Here is a 14,474-nt window from a genome sequence, read left to right as displayed (position 1 = left end):
TGTGGCGTGACTGGTGACCCTCCTGTATACCACAGGTGTCAAACTCAAGGCCCGGGGGCCAGATCTGGCCCACAACCTCATTTTATGTGGTCCGCGAAGGGCAAATCCCGTGCGTCAGCTTCCTGTTTCTAGCACATTTTATTTACTTTTAACAATATGAGATATTGCGGTTTATTTGTTTACAATCATCCTCTTTTAAAATAAATTGAAAAAAAATGTTGACTTATCTATGTAGTTCTCCTTTGTGTCGTCGATGGCCCAAACAGGGCTCGTAGTTTGCACTTCTGTGTAAACAACAGTTTTCTTCACTAAATTAAGATGAACATCTCGTCATTGGACATCGGGACACTTTGTAATATCTTCCTCCCACTCTGCGATCCCATAAGGATCGTAAAGTTGCTTTCCATCTGGCAACATTATTTTTTTTTTTAAGTAGTTTTTGTGTCATACTTTACAATTAGTTGGCAGTCATCCTCGACAAACTGGAAATGGGTCTTTCCAGAATGTGGACATGGTTGTACTCAAAGGCAAGTACCTTCATTTTGAGATGTCTCAGAACTGCTGGTTCTGGACCCAAAGAAAATGTTCTCCTATGTTGTGCCATATGTTTGTGTAAAGGTAGCTCGGTGTCCTCGATGTAGAGGTCGTTGCGCTTCTCACTACACGACATGCATGAACCACATTGCTGAATTTGCCGTTTCATGAATCTTTTCACTTAATTTGATTGAGAGGCTTTCGTAACGTGTGCACAATGTAAATAGATTCGATACAACAACTGAATGAACAAACAGTCTGGTTTGCCAAAGATAAATCTCACTTTCCAAGAATGGATATGCTTTAATGTGGCCCCTTGTCTTTTTGACCCTATGACCTCGATTAACTTATTTTGAAGAAAGCCCATTTGAAAGTTTTAATACAACACAATAAAATACAATTTTATTTATATAGCGCATTTCACAACAGCTGCAGCAAAGCGCGTTCCGTATGCCGTCCTATAAATTAGCAGGTAATTAGAACACAAATTAAAACACATTTACAATAGATACCAAAGAGTCTTCAAACGGGTTTTAAAAATGGACAGAGAGGGGGCGTGGCTTGCTTAACATTCAATGGGAGCTCATTCCATAAAGAAGGACCGGCAACAGAAAAGGCACGATCCCCCCTGAGGCTCCGCTTAGTCGTCGGCACCTCCAGCAGCATTTGGTCCACAGACCTGAGGCAGCGGGCAGGTGCGTAGAGGTGGAGAAGCTCATTGGATGGCCGAGTGGTCTAAGGCGCCGCGTTCAGGACCCAGTCTCCCCAGGAGGCCTGGGTTCGAATCTCGAATTTCCCCATTGTGGGACTAATAAAGGCAATATTAAAAGATTTGAAGACGAACAGAAGTATCTCAAAGCGAACTCTAAAGTGCACTGGGAGCCAGTGGAGAGAGGCCAAGATTGGGGGGATGTGATCCGTCTTTCGAGATCCAGTTAAAAGGTGAGCGGCAGCATTTTGGAGCAACTGGAGACGCTTGAGGGAGGACTGGCGGCCTCCAAAGTAAAGTACATTGCAGTCATCTTGCCGAGGTGTAACGAAGGCATGGATTACTGTTTGTAAATTCAACGATATTTGAAGCATCCTGGCTTCTCCCCAGTGCTCCAGGTTGCCAGAAGATAGTCGAGCTGATATAATTCTGTTTATACAAATTTCATGGTCTGCATCCTATGAGGAACAGCAACTAACACCCTCATTTTCACTTCAAATAAACGGATGAGAAATGAAATGTAGTGATTTGGCGCTCTCCTGCATACTCCCAGAGAGTCCCGGTTGAAGCAAACCTAACCTGCAGATCAAGTGGACTCCTCTCCTCATCTATTGGCGCTCGTTCGGCTGCAGGGGGGAACACGCGCCACTCTGACCCCGGGGCACTCATCCAATCAGCTCGCTATCTGCTGCAAGGGCCTCCATAATAGTGACATTTTCCCACCTCGTCAATAAAGTGGTGAAAGCCACCCTCTACCCGCTACTTGACCGCTTAACTTCCCCGTGAAAAGGCTCTTTCTTTGCGTCCGTCTCCATGTCTGGCTCAAATCAATAACAGCGGAGCAAAGCAAAGAGGACGATCCCGAGGCTGCGTTAACTGCCGCACGGCTTCCACGGACGGTTCAAAGAGAAGCTCCGGTCTGTCTCATCCACACAAACCCCACCTCTTGTTTACACACCTACACTGTGGTGACAAAAGTGACACATACATTAACAGATGCAAAGCGTCTACTCTTTAATGATCATCGCTCGCCGAGATCCATTTAACGACGGCGGTCACACATCAGCACACGTCTGTGGTGACTGACATAATGGCATGAGAGTGAGAACAAAATGTCTTCCGATGGCGGCAGAATGAGAGAGATGGGTTACACCGAGGCCCGCGACGAAATGAGCGCCGAGCTTTGTTTGGTTATGCTGTCTGAGCTGAAATTGATTTCTGCTGGAAGCGTACACCAAAAGAGTCCCTGAATTCATATGAAATGAATAGCACGCACTCGCACAGATGGGGAAGGGCAGGTGGAGAAAGGAGCAGAAGGTGAAAAAAAATGGAAGGGAAAAATGATGGCTGGGGTTCAAAATGAATATACAAATAAAAAATAGGTGCATGGGGAATAGATGAAAGGCAGGAAGATGATTCCCACGTATGGTATGTCCATACGGCATTAAAAAAAAAACAAAAAAAAAAACATGGACGGGTGACAGCTAAGACACCGGCAGGAGTGGAGGATGAGCGAAAACCGCACAACACTCTTCAACCACAAACAACATGACAGGGACTCGGCTATTTTACACCATGAATTCGATATCCTATGAGGTACCGTCTTTTCCGGACTATAAACCGCAGCAATTATTTTGGAGGGAAAAAAAAAAAATAATTAAAAATAAAAAACAAATTAAAAAATAAAAATATACAAGCCGCACCAGGCTATAAGCTGCAGTTTTCTATGTTGAAAAAAATGAGTTGTTTACTGCATGTACAGAACGATTTTGTACTGTGAATGCACATAAAGGTACAAAAACAGATTGTTAAAACAGTGCCTTTCAACACGGCAACAATTTTGCTAATTAAAACAGAACAGATCCAAGAGGAAAAAAAAACCTAACAATTATTTAGCGTATTTTCTGAACTATAGAGCGCCCCTAGTGGTGAAAGAAAAATCCACAGAAAAGCTGCACCGTTGTATTAGCCGCATGGTTCAAAATCTAGGAAAAAAGTAGTGGCTTATCGTTCGGAAAAAATGATAATTAAAGCTGCATTGTTTGTATGACACTTCTGACAAATGTTTCAAAGCGCTTACACGGTTTGGTGTTAGTCAACTGATCCTATCCTCAGTCTGCTAATCGGTAGATACTGTAAATAAAAAATAAAAAAATTGAACGCTCCTCTCCTCCACGGATAGAAAGCAGAAATCGAGGGTGAAACCAAAATAAACACAGACTAACGCATACACACACATGCATGCACACACACGACCATATTTGGTCGTATTGTATGGCAGACAGATGTTCATCCTGTTCAACAAGCGCTGAGATGCGGGGACAAGTTACATCACGCCCAAAGTTACACTGCAATTATCTCCTCTCTGTCAAGAATTAATTATACAGCGTATCATCACTGAAAAAAAAAGTCAAACACCTCGCAAGCAGGTATACAGCTAGGAAAACATGTACATGCCAAGTGCAGCAACAGAAGGAGAAATGGTTTTATTGAGGAAAATCCTTGCTCGACAATTCAGTTTCACTTTTTGTGAAAGCGAAAAGACACCTGAGGGAGAGCATACTGAAGCAACACAAATTCAACTTTAAAATGAAGTTTCTGATCATTAAACGTACAATATTCTCCAAAAGTTAGGGATAGTGGGCTCACATAAAATATTACACTGGGCCTAAAATAGACTAGAACCTTCCCAGGTGAGTTTAATTTGAATTTGTCGAAGCTTCACGTCCACCGATTCAACGTCAATGAGTTGAATGGCAGAAATTTATTTGGTCCGTGAATTGACGGATAATTAATTCAACAGTACTGTCGTCATGTTGACATTTTGACACTACGTGACCATAAAATAAATAATAATAATAATAAATTAAAAAAAAAAAAAACAACAACAAAAAAACACCCAACAGTGGTTTAGCAGCACTTTGAGGTATCAACAAACTGGAAAATTGCACATTTCCCCATTGTGGGAATAATAAAGGCCATCTTTATCTTTAAAAATGGCTGAGCATCACCATCGAGCCTAGAAGAGCCACAGAAAGGTATAAGAGTTGGTTTTGTGACTCAAAACCCTGTCTGGATTTTGCCATTCTGGCCCTTGTTAAAGAAAAGCAAGTTGTACAAAAAAAAAAAACTGTTTTCATCGAAACCAGTCGTTTGCCTTGGGCATCTACTGGTCTCTTTATCGCCGACTCGCCAACTCCTACCACTACAACTAAAGCAAGAAAAAAACGAGTCATTTCTGTGGCACGCTGCACATTCCCACAGTCATTTCACTCTCGATACATCTGAACGTGAGCGGCCTGTGCATGAGGCCCTTGACCACCGCGTACTGAATAAATTCACTTTTCACAAGCCTTTTCTCTCTCTCTCTCTCTCCATTCACCAACAAGGATAATGACACATTCTGGGTTTTTTTTTTATTGTCCACACATTCTGCTAACATCACAGACATTGACCTCAGTGTGTGCAAATTTCGCTAATGATACGCAATGAGTCATTTTCTTTTGAGTAGCTAGAACTCCCCCCTCATGGAGTGATCCCTCTTGACAACAGGCACATGCTGGGGTAAGGCTTCTTCGATTTTGATGGTTTCCGATTTTATTGGACGACACGTGGAGGCAAGCGCTGTTTTTTTGTTTTGTTTTTCCCTGTTAACGGCGTCAAGCCAGTGGGAATGAAAGCATCGTTAAGGGTCGCCCGCTGGGTTGATAATTTATGCAAATTCATTTCTCAGAGTGAAGAGACAGGAGAAGGCGCCGGGTGCCAAAGCTTGGCCAGCAGTCAACATCGGGCAGAGCTGCGCGTTGGTGGTCCGGGAAGTTTCGCAGCGGACTGAGCCAGGGACGAGTGCCAAGCCACAGTGACGAAGACTCCGCACGGTGTACCAGCCCTCTTCTTGGCAAGGCTGGCGGCCAATCAGGTCGGCGGTGGCTCTCTCGCCGAAGAATAACATGGCAACGCTGGCCCTCGCGCCGCCCCGCCTCCTCTCGCTGCTGCACCACGGCTGCCCAGAAGGATTTTCTAAACATTTTGCCAGGGGATCAATACCTGTATTGATCAACCATTGTGAGAGTGATCCGTCTAAAACCCCGAGCAGCCTGGGAGCTGGGAGGAGCGAAAGAGAGAGGCTGCGGAGAGGATGGAGAAAGCGAGAGTCTGCAGCCACAGTGAAAAGGAGAAGAGGTACAAGGGAGGAGAAGGGGGAATCCGAGCGAGCGGCGGACGCGCAGCCCAGCAGGTTGGGATGCCGGTTTCGGACGATGCTGCCGGGCCACTGGGATTGGGCTGAAGCCTATGGTAATTGCTTTCTCATTAAGCGCGGGCGAGGGAGGGTGACTAATGACGCAAAGTACGCGGCTAAGTGATAGATGAAGCAATAATGCAAAAAAAAAAGAAATTTGTGAAAATGTTGGCGAAAGGATGGAGGTCCACTCCACACCTGAGGTTGCTCATGCGTCTGTTATGACACACTCTCAGGTATTTTGTTGCATGTGTGCTGAGCATGACTGCATGAGGCTAAAAGGAGATTAGCTAAATTCGGGAGACATTTCTAGCTCCGAAAACTAAAAAAAAAAAAACAGGGAAATTGATTGATCTGCTGTTCTTTTAATATTGTTTTTGTTGTGTCTAGAAAGAAACTCATCGATCATCTCGCTGCCTCGGATGCAACATGGCCCAAAGTGGACTGAGCTCATGTTCAACTGCTATAATAACAGCGAAATTGGAGAAAATCATGGATTTGGTGGGAAAAAAGCAGCAAAAGCAGGAAGGAACAAAAAAATGCTTCTATTTACGTGTCAAATCTATTTATTTTTTTTAATTTAAAGCACAACCTAGCAAGTCACAGTTTTTGGAATTGAAAGCACGCTTGGATTACAGATTTTTTTTTTTTTAATTCCGAGTTTGTGGGACTACCATTTATTTTTTTTTTTCCCTGTGGATAGAGTGGACAGCCCAACAAAAGCAATGAGCAGTCAATGAAAGGCCTTGAGCCGTGCTGCACCTGAAGAAGTGTTTCCAAAACCCCTCTGGGATCCGTCCCACCCATGCCAAACGCTAATCGGAAATCAAGATTGTATTGATTGCTTTTAAACGTGATGTCCTTGTGCATAATTGAGGCTTTGAGAGAGACAACATTCCGAGCTGTCCGAGCTTTGTTGTACGGCCTTGCTTGCCACTGCCACTCCAGCTGTTGTGTGGGAAAGCACTTGTGTAAAGATGATTTTTTTTTGTGGTGGGGGGGGGGAATAAAGAATATTGTCCATCATAGACGTTGTAAACATGGTGTACAATTTGTGGCTCATTTAAACAGGAAGTTCATGTGAACTGATGGCAGGTGGTCTGCAGTTTATTTTGTTTCCCACTTGGTTCACATTCTCACTCAAGCAGCTAAATATAAATAAATGTAAAGCAACTGTGAGCACAATTCATTTCTACTGCATTACAATCTCATACTTTACATTGTCAAAGTGTATTTAATTAATTGCGTAATAACATATCATTGCTGTTGGGCAAAAACCCTGAATGTCCAAATATTGTCAATATCAGTGTAAGTTATTTTCACAAAATGATATGATTAGTCGATACCGACATTGTCAATTATTTTCACATATTAATCAATTTAAAGTGTTGCAAATAAATTGAGAACAAATCCATCAACTTTTCGACCCTTAAACTGTAAACTTTATACATCATTATGTCATCTCAAGTCAAATTCTGGATGTTTTCCCGAGTGAAAATAGTTCAGTCAGATACATTTGAGTAAGCCCGCTTAGTTGGGTGCAGAAGGAAGCCGCCAGCCACGAAGGTAAGTGTGTGCAGATTCAGGGGCGCTCTATAGTTCAGAAAATATGCTAAATAAATGTACGCGTACAATGACTTTTGTACGAGCGTATGGGTAATAAATTCTTTCAGATGCATGCAAAAAATCCAAAAGGGACAACAATTTAGTATGAATTCCACATGCAGCTCATGACAGTTTTCATTTAGAGGACAGTTTTCATATTCTGACATTCCCCATTAGGACAATATGTTAAAACCCTAATGCTTCAATCCCAACGGTGTGTAATTTCTCCCCATTTGCGTCAGTGCCTCGCCATATAATAACAAGCTTCATTTCAAGGAGATAAACGCTATTAAATGTTATCACCTTGCACATTTGATTCATGTGCTTTCAAAGCAGCCTCTTCTTGTTGACTTTGATCCCGCCCGTTTGATTCCGCTCTCGAATGAAGCGAACTCTTGGATGGGTGCCAAACAATAAATGAGTATCTTCATTAGGCACATCACATTCAAATTAGCATTCAATTAACAGGCCAGTCAACCTCATCTAATCAAGCAATTAGGCATTGCGTGTTGACAGAAAAGCGAACAAAAGCACACAAGCCCCGTGGGAAAATCTAGAAACGCTGCCGAGGAGGCGCGGCGTGAGAATGAGATGCTCGTTCCAGAAAGACTCGGAGAAGATAGGAAACGGGGAAAGACCTCTCCAAGGAAATGCACCGACATCACATATTGCTCAAGCCTGACGTTCTTTAGAATGAATGAATGAATTCAACTAATTATCTGTCTCAATCACAAGGTCTACCTTTTTGAAATTTAACTGAGCAGCAGCGGTTGGCAAATCGATTATTCTTAAACCACATGATTGGTTTCTTTAATTGATCAGTTGATTATGCACAAATCTGTAGAAAGCGTGGTCATAAAACACTGATACACAAGTATTGGTCAACAAGTTTAAGCATCTCAGCATTTTTAGATAATTTCTTTGAACTGATTAATAATAATAATAATAATTATAATATTAATAATAAATGGTAATATATTTAGCAATATTTATCAATTAAAGGTTAGGTTCAGCAAAAATTTGGATTTTTTTGCAAAGGTCATAGCTAGAAATTACAATGCACAGTAATGTCCGTATTTATAGGTCAAATAAAAAAAATTGAAATATAATTTAAATAAAATATATAGAATAGAATAGAAATAAAAAAAGAAAAACTAGAGAACTCATAAATCCATTAAAATTAGTTGACCAGTCGAAGGCAAAAATCAGGATGGGATATAACAATATAAAATGGACTAATGAATATCCATATGTACAACAATTGTAATTTGTTAGTGAAGCACAAAAAACGAGTTAAAATTGGATCAACTTGAACGTTAGCGCGAGACTTTATTTTTAAAGGCCAAGTCAAAAATGTTTATTAAAATCATCTTTAGTCATACTTTTTCAAATAATCATTATGACTTGACAGTCGTACACAAAAAAATGTTTCTGGTCCCATCTTTTGCCTCTAACTTCATAAAAGACCACAGCGCCCGAGGAATAACAACCAATCAGACTGTTAAATTATTTTATCTAATTATCTGTGGCATAGAGGCCTAATCTAATGAGACAGAAGGCATGACTTGAATGGTGTCAATCACACACACCCCTGCAGTCTCTCTCTAAAAAAAAAAAAAAAACAACTTCAGACGATAACATTTAGTGTTATATTAACACAGCTGGAGTGTTGAGAGAACAGGTGGAAAACTGCAAACTCTTCTTTTAAGAGTTCATGCAGAATTGATCCACATTTTAATGACAACATTTCCTTTTTGGAGATAATACGAGGCTTTTACTTTTCATACGACTTTTTATCCTAAATGCTTGCATGAGTCTGCGACTAAGTGGCACGTACCTTTTGATCACCGTAGGTTGCAGGCTATTCAAACGACAAACCCCACAGAAGGCCAAACCTACGAGGAGAAACAAACGTGGCGTGTGAGAAGGTAACAGACCGGATTGGTATATTTTCCATGCGGAGACATCTTGTCTGATGTTCCTCGTTAGAATATCCGCTCACGGCTGACCCCTCGTTTCCTTTCAACTCTCGCCATCTTAACATCTAAAAGGTCTGGTGTCTTATGGTGCGCCAATCCAGAGGATCCCATTAATGCAAAGAGTAAATGTCGGAACAAGGCCATCTAATTGTGTCATTACTAATTCATGTTTATTAATGCAGTGATGTAAGATGGGCTCCTAAAAGTGGACAAGGCTCGTCTGGAGTTGTCATGTAAAGCTAATTCTTGGCGGATGAGCTCTGCCGGCAATATGGGCCGCATATGGTGGCTGTGGGGCATCTGGTGTGTGTGTAGTGACAGTGCCAAGTGGTGTGTGAGTTAAACATGGAGGCAGTGGGGGTGAGTGATGGTGCTGGTGTCTTCCATTGGCTTCGTGCCAGTCCCCCGCCGCCCCCTCACCCAGAGTCCCCAGTGCCCCAGCCCCTCACTACTCCAGAGCCTCTGGGCAAGTGCTCTGTTATTGTTTTCACTGGTACGCAATTAGCAGCACTTAAGATTTATTTAGTCATGCTCTAATGTGCGCTGATTAGCTGGGGGCACAAATAACCCCCCCCCCCCCCATCACTGCATCACCTTTCGTGGCAGACTGTGAGGGAATGCAAGGCAGTTTAAATGAGGGGGGGGCAGCCGAGAGAGAAGGATTACATGAGCGCTACGGCATCACAATTTTTTTTTTTTTTTTAAGAGATCTTCAGGGGCCTGTTGGCTGAACACAGAGCAAGAGGAAAGGGCAAATACAGCCCAGTTACACTTTTATAGAATGCTTTGTGAAAAAAACACCCCAGACGCCCTCCCTGTCCTGCCAGCTCCGTTTGTCATTTGGCCCAGGGGGGGTTCCGGTGGCCAGTCACATGACCACCGGAATGACCTCAAAGGGCAGCCGGAAGCCACTCCCACAAGCTGGACTGCTCTTCGGAGGAGGCTGTTTGGGTGAGTGCATAATGCGAGATGCATATGGCCCTTGGGGTGCCATCAAGGGAACGGGGGGGGGGGGGTAAAGAAGGAAACCAGGTCAAATAGATTATTCACAAGCTTCTAAGCAAAAAAAAAAAAGAAAGACAAAGAAAATGATAAATGATCTCATGTTGTTGGTATGCAATGCTTTGGGGGATTTCCACTAATATAAAAATATTTTTACGTCATAGATTTGTTATCCATGTCAGTGCATCCTTTATTAAGACAGAAGCATTTTGTGATTGGAGTCGCATCAGCTCGGTCTTTGTGTCCGATGCTTTCGGCAATTTACTGTACAATTTGTTTTGCGTGTTTGGGCTTCCTGCGTTGGCTAAGAAATGTGTTATTTGTAATTTGAAATTTTGCATTTGTGAAAAATCCACAATTCAAACAATTCAAGATGATTATTGCCACTCCCAGGTGAAGTCATTGCCAAACTACACATAAAAATGAAGCAAGTTATTTATTCAATGATGTACTGAAAAGTACTAGAATGACAAATATTAAGTTGCATTTTCATTTCAGGTTCCAGAACAGCCCGGCCACGTTCTGACCCAAACTGGCTTTTGTTGCTTTTTCCATTCCAACAGGCACCAAACAATTGGGGGCGCAACAAACAGACAAAAACTCACTGTTCAGGGTTCAGGGATTTTAAACCGCTGGTCTTGCAGCGATTCAAAATATGAATCGTCAATGTGGTGACATGGCAAATTCCAGCTCATTAAATGCACAGTGGCTTTCACACGAACGGAAAATATATTTCCAAGTTTAAGCAAGAGAGGCACGCCAAGACATGAAAATGCAGTATACACAATACACATCCAGAATATTGAGTTTCACAACAGTACTTTACATTTTTACAATTTCAGATAAAATTATAAAAAAAAAAAAAAACTTGTGGTCAACATTCAAGTGAATGAGCGATGAGTCCCGTCTTTCACGAGATCCCCATTTTGGTCTTTATGGTACCCTAAAGAGGCAAGTGTGAATAAAATTTTATAAAATAGTTATTCATAACCCAACTGTTTTTAGAATGTATTGTTATAAAATACAATACATCTGTACTATTTATACTGCATTTTTATGACTTGGCAGTGGCCGTCTGTTTCGCTGACTTAAAACCAGGAATTGGGCGTTTGCAGTGGAGTTCCTTGCTTCGTCGCGTAAGGAAAATGCCCACATCTGTTAGCCAACCCGATGACAGTGGCTTCACGGCCCTCCTCGGCCTGTGCTTTAGAACCAGTTTGGAAGAGGTCCAAAGGGACAGTAAAAATGTAACCGGAAAAGCGACCACATAAGGAGGAACCCGTTTTTTTTGGGGTACAACCGATACAACGGAAAAGGTGCAGCCGACTGAGAAATGACGAGTGTGTGTTTATCTGTATGTCTGTATTATACTGCCCCCAGGTGACCAAGGTGTGCAAACTAGAGCATCATAATTGAATTCAAGTGGGACAAAAACAGCAATTCTTCCTTTACATTCATTTTGATTACATCTTTAATGTACGTTTTTATTCAATAAAATATTGTACAGTGCTATTTTTGTGATTTAAAACATACAGCTGGAACAGAATAATGACATTTCCATTCATTTCAATTGGGAAAGACGATTTGACATACAAGTTTTTGAGAGAAAATTTAACTCAGAGCAGGAATAGTCTGGGCGACTTGAACTTGAACTACATTTTCCTGGAGCGAATGTTACGATAGCTGTGACTAGAGTCAAACGCAGAGGTGGGCATCGTCAGTACGTCACTAAGTTCCCGTCAGTATTTCAAGCTGACCCCCATGGGCCCAGTCCATCCTTCGTCGACAGCCAATCGGCATCGAGAACATAATTTCCAGATCGCATGCAGGCGCAGCACAAGCAGACACGCAACCAAATAAATAAAAGAATTAATGAATAAAAACAACAGATACACACATAGGCAGTGTGGTGATCGGTGAAATAAAAACAATATGGAACGCGCCATTGAGGTCTGAGTGACTAAAACGGATATAACACCGTTTTTTTTTTTTTATTATTTGAATGCGTTCAGGTGTGTGTCACCTGCATGTGACATGGTACTGTTAAGTTCTAATAAAAAAAAATAATAATAATACTGCAAGATTTTATCAGCGACGTTTTCTGTGTCGAGTGCTGACTGTTAGATGCTTTCTAATCATTGCGCGACGGCTCAACTCCTCACTGTACTAAAATCGCCGTGCAGTCGAGATGAACGGCGCCGTAAATGAAATATAGCTGTCCGTTTTATCTCAGGGAAGGGCCGCGTGATGCTCAAAACCAATCAGAATCTTACAGGCTAAACTTTGACCCTTTTTCCATCTCAATATGACAAGCATTATCTTGCAGAAAATTAGAAGCGTCTTGCTATTGTTCACAGGCAGAAGCAGGTGCAGGTTATTTCAAGATAATACGCCTTGGCGTTCGCTACAAAGGCCCAGCACGTACAAAAGAGAAATATTCCTCCTTAAGTCATGTGACTGCATTCATGCACATACATGTAAAGCGATCTTGATTATTCACGACAACTGTATCGTTCATATTGTGAACCGGTGAACCATTTGTTGGGCAAGCAGGTTTCTCTGAATGCATTTGTAGAATAAAATGACGTGAGCACTGCTTTAAAGCATAAGCACAAGTTTTGAAATGTAATCAAAGTAGGTGATTTTAATTTCACGTTCATTTTATTGGTCCCCACGGGCAACGGGCTCATTGCTGGCATTTTGAACAAGTGTATTTGTGTCAGAATAGTTTCAGGATTCATGTTGCAAAAGATACATTTCCAACCCATACTACAAAGTTTTCTCCTTCAAAGAAATCTCTCTGGGGTCTTTATAACCCAGGGGTGTGTAAAAATGACTAAGTGGTTGGGGGGGGCTGACATAGTACTGACATATAAGAATCTCTAATATACTGTCCCTCTCACCACATGTTGCTGAATAAATAAATGAAAAAATAAATAAAGTAAATATGAAGAAGCGCCTTTCAAAATGACGCGCTGCATTTCTACGCCACCGAAAGCCACAACTGTGTTAATAAATGTAACGTTCATATCTCTCTGCCAAAACTCAGCATTAATATCAACGTAAGGTCTGAATTATCTATTACCGCTCTTGTATTGAAAAATAGTATGAGTGAAAGGGTGATTATTTACCGCTAAAAATGTGTGTGATCAGGAAAATAAATGTTGAATATATATTCCGAATGTTAATGCGGACCGTCGAGGCATGGAAAGAAACTGACCATGAATTTGAAGTAGCTAACAGACATGCAAATGTCTTCCTGTCCTCAAACAGCAGGGAACTCGCTAGTTCTATCCAACACGTGTCAACAGTGGGCTACGCTTCCAAAATAAGTGAATATATTAACATTTTTCTTCTCTTTCTGCACCTTTAGCACACGTTATTATCTATGATGGCGCATGTGTAATGTTATGGCGGGTCACAGGCTAGTACTGTTTTAAATGTTATATTTCCATGATTGGTTCATTTTCTCCATTTCCTGTTCATTGTGGGGAGAGCCGGCTTCATTGTCTGAGGCTGGATTCTGCCGGGCCCTCGGAGGGGCCATCCCCAGGGAGCAATGCATCTTTTATTAATCAGAGGCGCTGTGCTACAGCCCTCCTTATCTAATTTAACAGCCCGCCTCGGCTTCGGCTACGCCGGGCTCGGTCTGGAAAGGAGGAGCTGGGGTGCGGGGGTGCGGGGGTGCCGTTGGTTGGAGATTGGATGGGGGTTGGGTGTGCTGCCTTTATTATTTTTTTTTTTCGATATTGAGGGTGATGCTTCGGTATGGGTGGGGGGATGGTTATGTGGTGCTCGTGACTTATCAGACACCTCGTCACCAAGTTTTAGGAACGAATCACAATATAGCGTATTACCTTTTGCTGACAAGGAAAATTGAAGACAAGCTTCATATGGCTAAAAAAAGCGAAAAAAAAAAATAGGATTGTCAGGAAGAGGTGACAGATTGATTGCTTAGTATGCAGATGTAGTAAGGGATTCACGGGAAACCTCACCACGTATATGCAGAAGTGGTTCATTCGAGCAGGTAGCGGGTGAAACGTCGAAACGACATGCAAGACGGGAGGACTTTTCTTGGCTGTCATGAAGCCGCCAATGAACAGAAGGCAGTTTGGAGTTCACTTCACCATGTCGTGATGGTAAACAGAACACGCGCATGCACCCCGCCCCGACCACCCCTCCCCCACTCTTTCTCATCTGTGTCATAGCGCAGATGAATCAGTGTCGCCGGTGTTGAGAGCACTTACTGTCAACCCTGGCGCCCCGGGCTATGCCACTGATGGACACAAACTATAAAATATCAGCCCCCTGGGGAGACATCGCTCAAACGCTGTCCCACAGCCCCGAGGGGGTGTGAGCTGGTCAGTGTGCACGTTTGTGCGAGTGTGTTGGCTGAGCAATAGTG

At 42.3% G+C, this 14,474-nt stretch overlaps 1 protein-coding gene and 1 long non-coding RNA gene across 3 annotated transcripts in view; one reads left to right on the top strand and one right to left on the bottom strand.

The window, feature by feature from the left end:
• Window positions 1-2,076: 2,076 nt before the first annotated feature.
• Window positions 2,077-14,474, bottom strand: part of LOC148337511 (uncharacterized) — a 42,140-nt gene continuing 29,742 nt past the window's right edge. The window contains exons 3-4 of one of the 2 annotated variants that reach the window (XM_088296959.1): window positions 8,926-8,983; window positions 2,077-2,206 (exon numbers count right to left, since the gene is read on the bottom strand). In XM_088296959.1, coding sequence (XP_088153085.1) covers window positions 2,194-2,206; window positions 8,926-8,983 — 71 coding nt within the window. In that variant the 3' untranslated portion in view covers window positions 2,077-2,193. Of the gene's footprint in view, window positions 2,207-4,851; window positions 5,264-8,925; window positions 8,984-14,474 lie in introns of those variants that run through there. The other variant, XM_088296958.1, reaches the window with a different exon arrangement.
• LOC148337512 (uncharacterized) lies at window positions 4,918-6,511 on the top strand. The gene is made up of 2 exons (XR_015843274.1): window positions 4,918-5,539; window positions 5,874-6,511. It is a non-coding gene; the product is annotated as an uncharacterized LOC148337512 (long non-coding RNA).

This window comes from Idiotropiscis lumnitzeri, chromosome 5 (assembly GCF_059441095.1).
Source record: "Idiotropiscis lumnitzeri isolate Australia: NSW breed Sydney's pygmy pipehorse chromosome 5, RoL_Ilum_1.0, whole genome shotgun sequence".
Lineage (NCBI taxonomy): Eukaryota > Metazoa > Chordata > Actinopteri > Syngnathiformes > Syngnathidae > Idiotropiscis > Idiotropiscis lumnitzeri.
The sequence above is the reverse complement of the archived record's forward strand: the minus strand, read 5'-3'. Positions and strand labels throughout refer to the sequence as shown.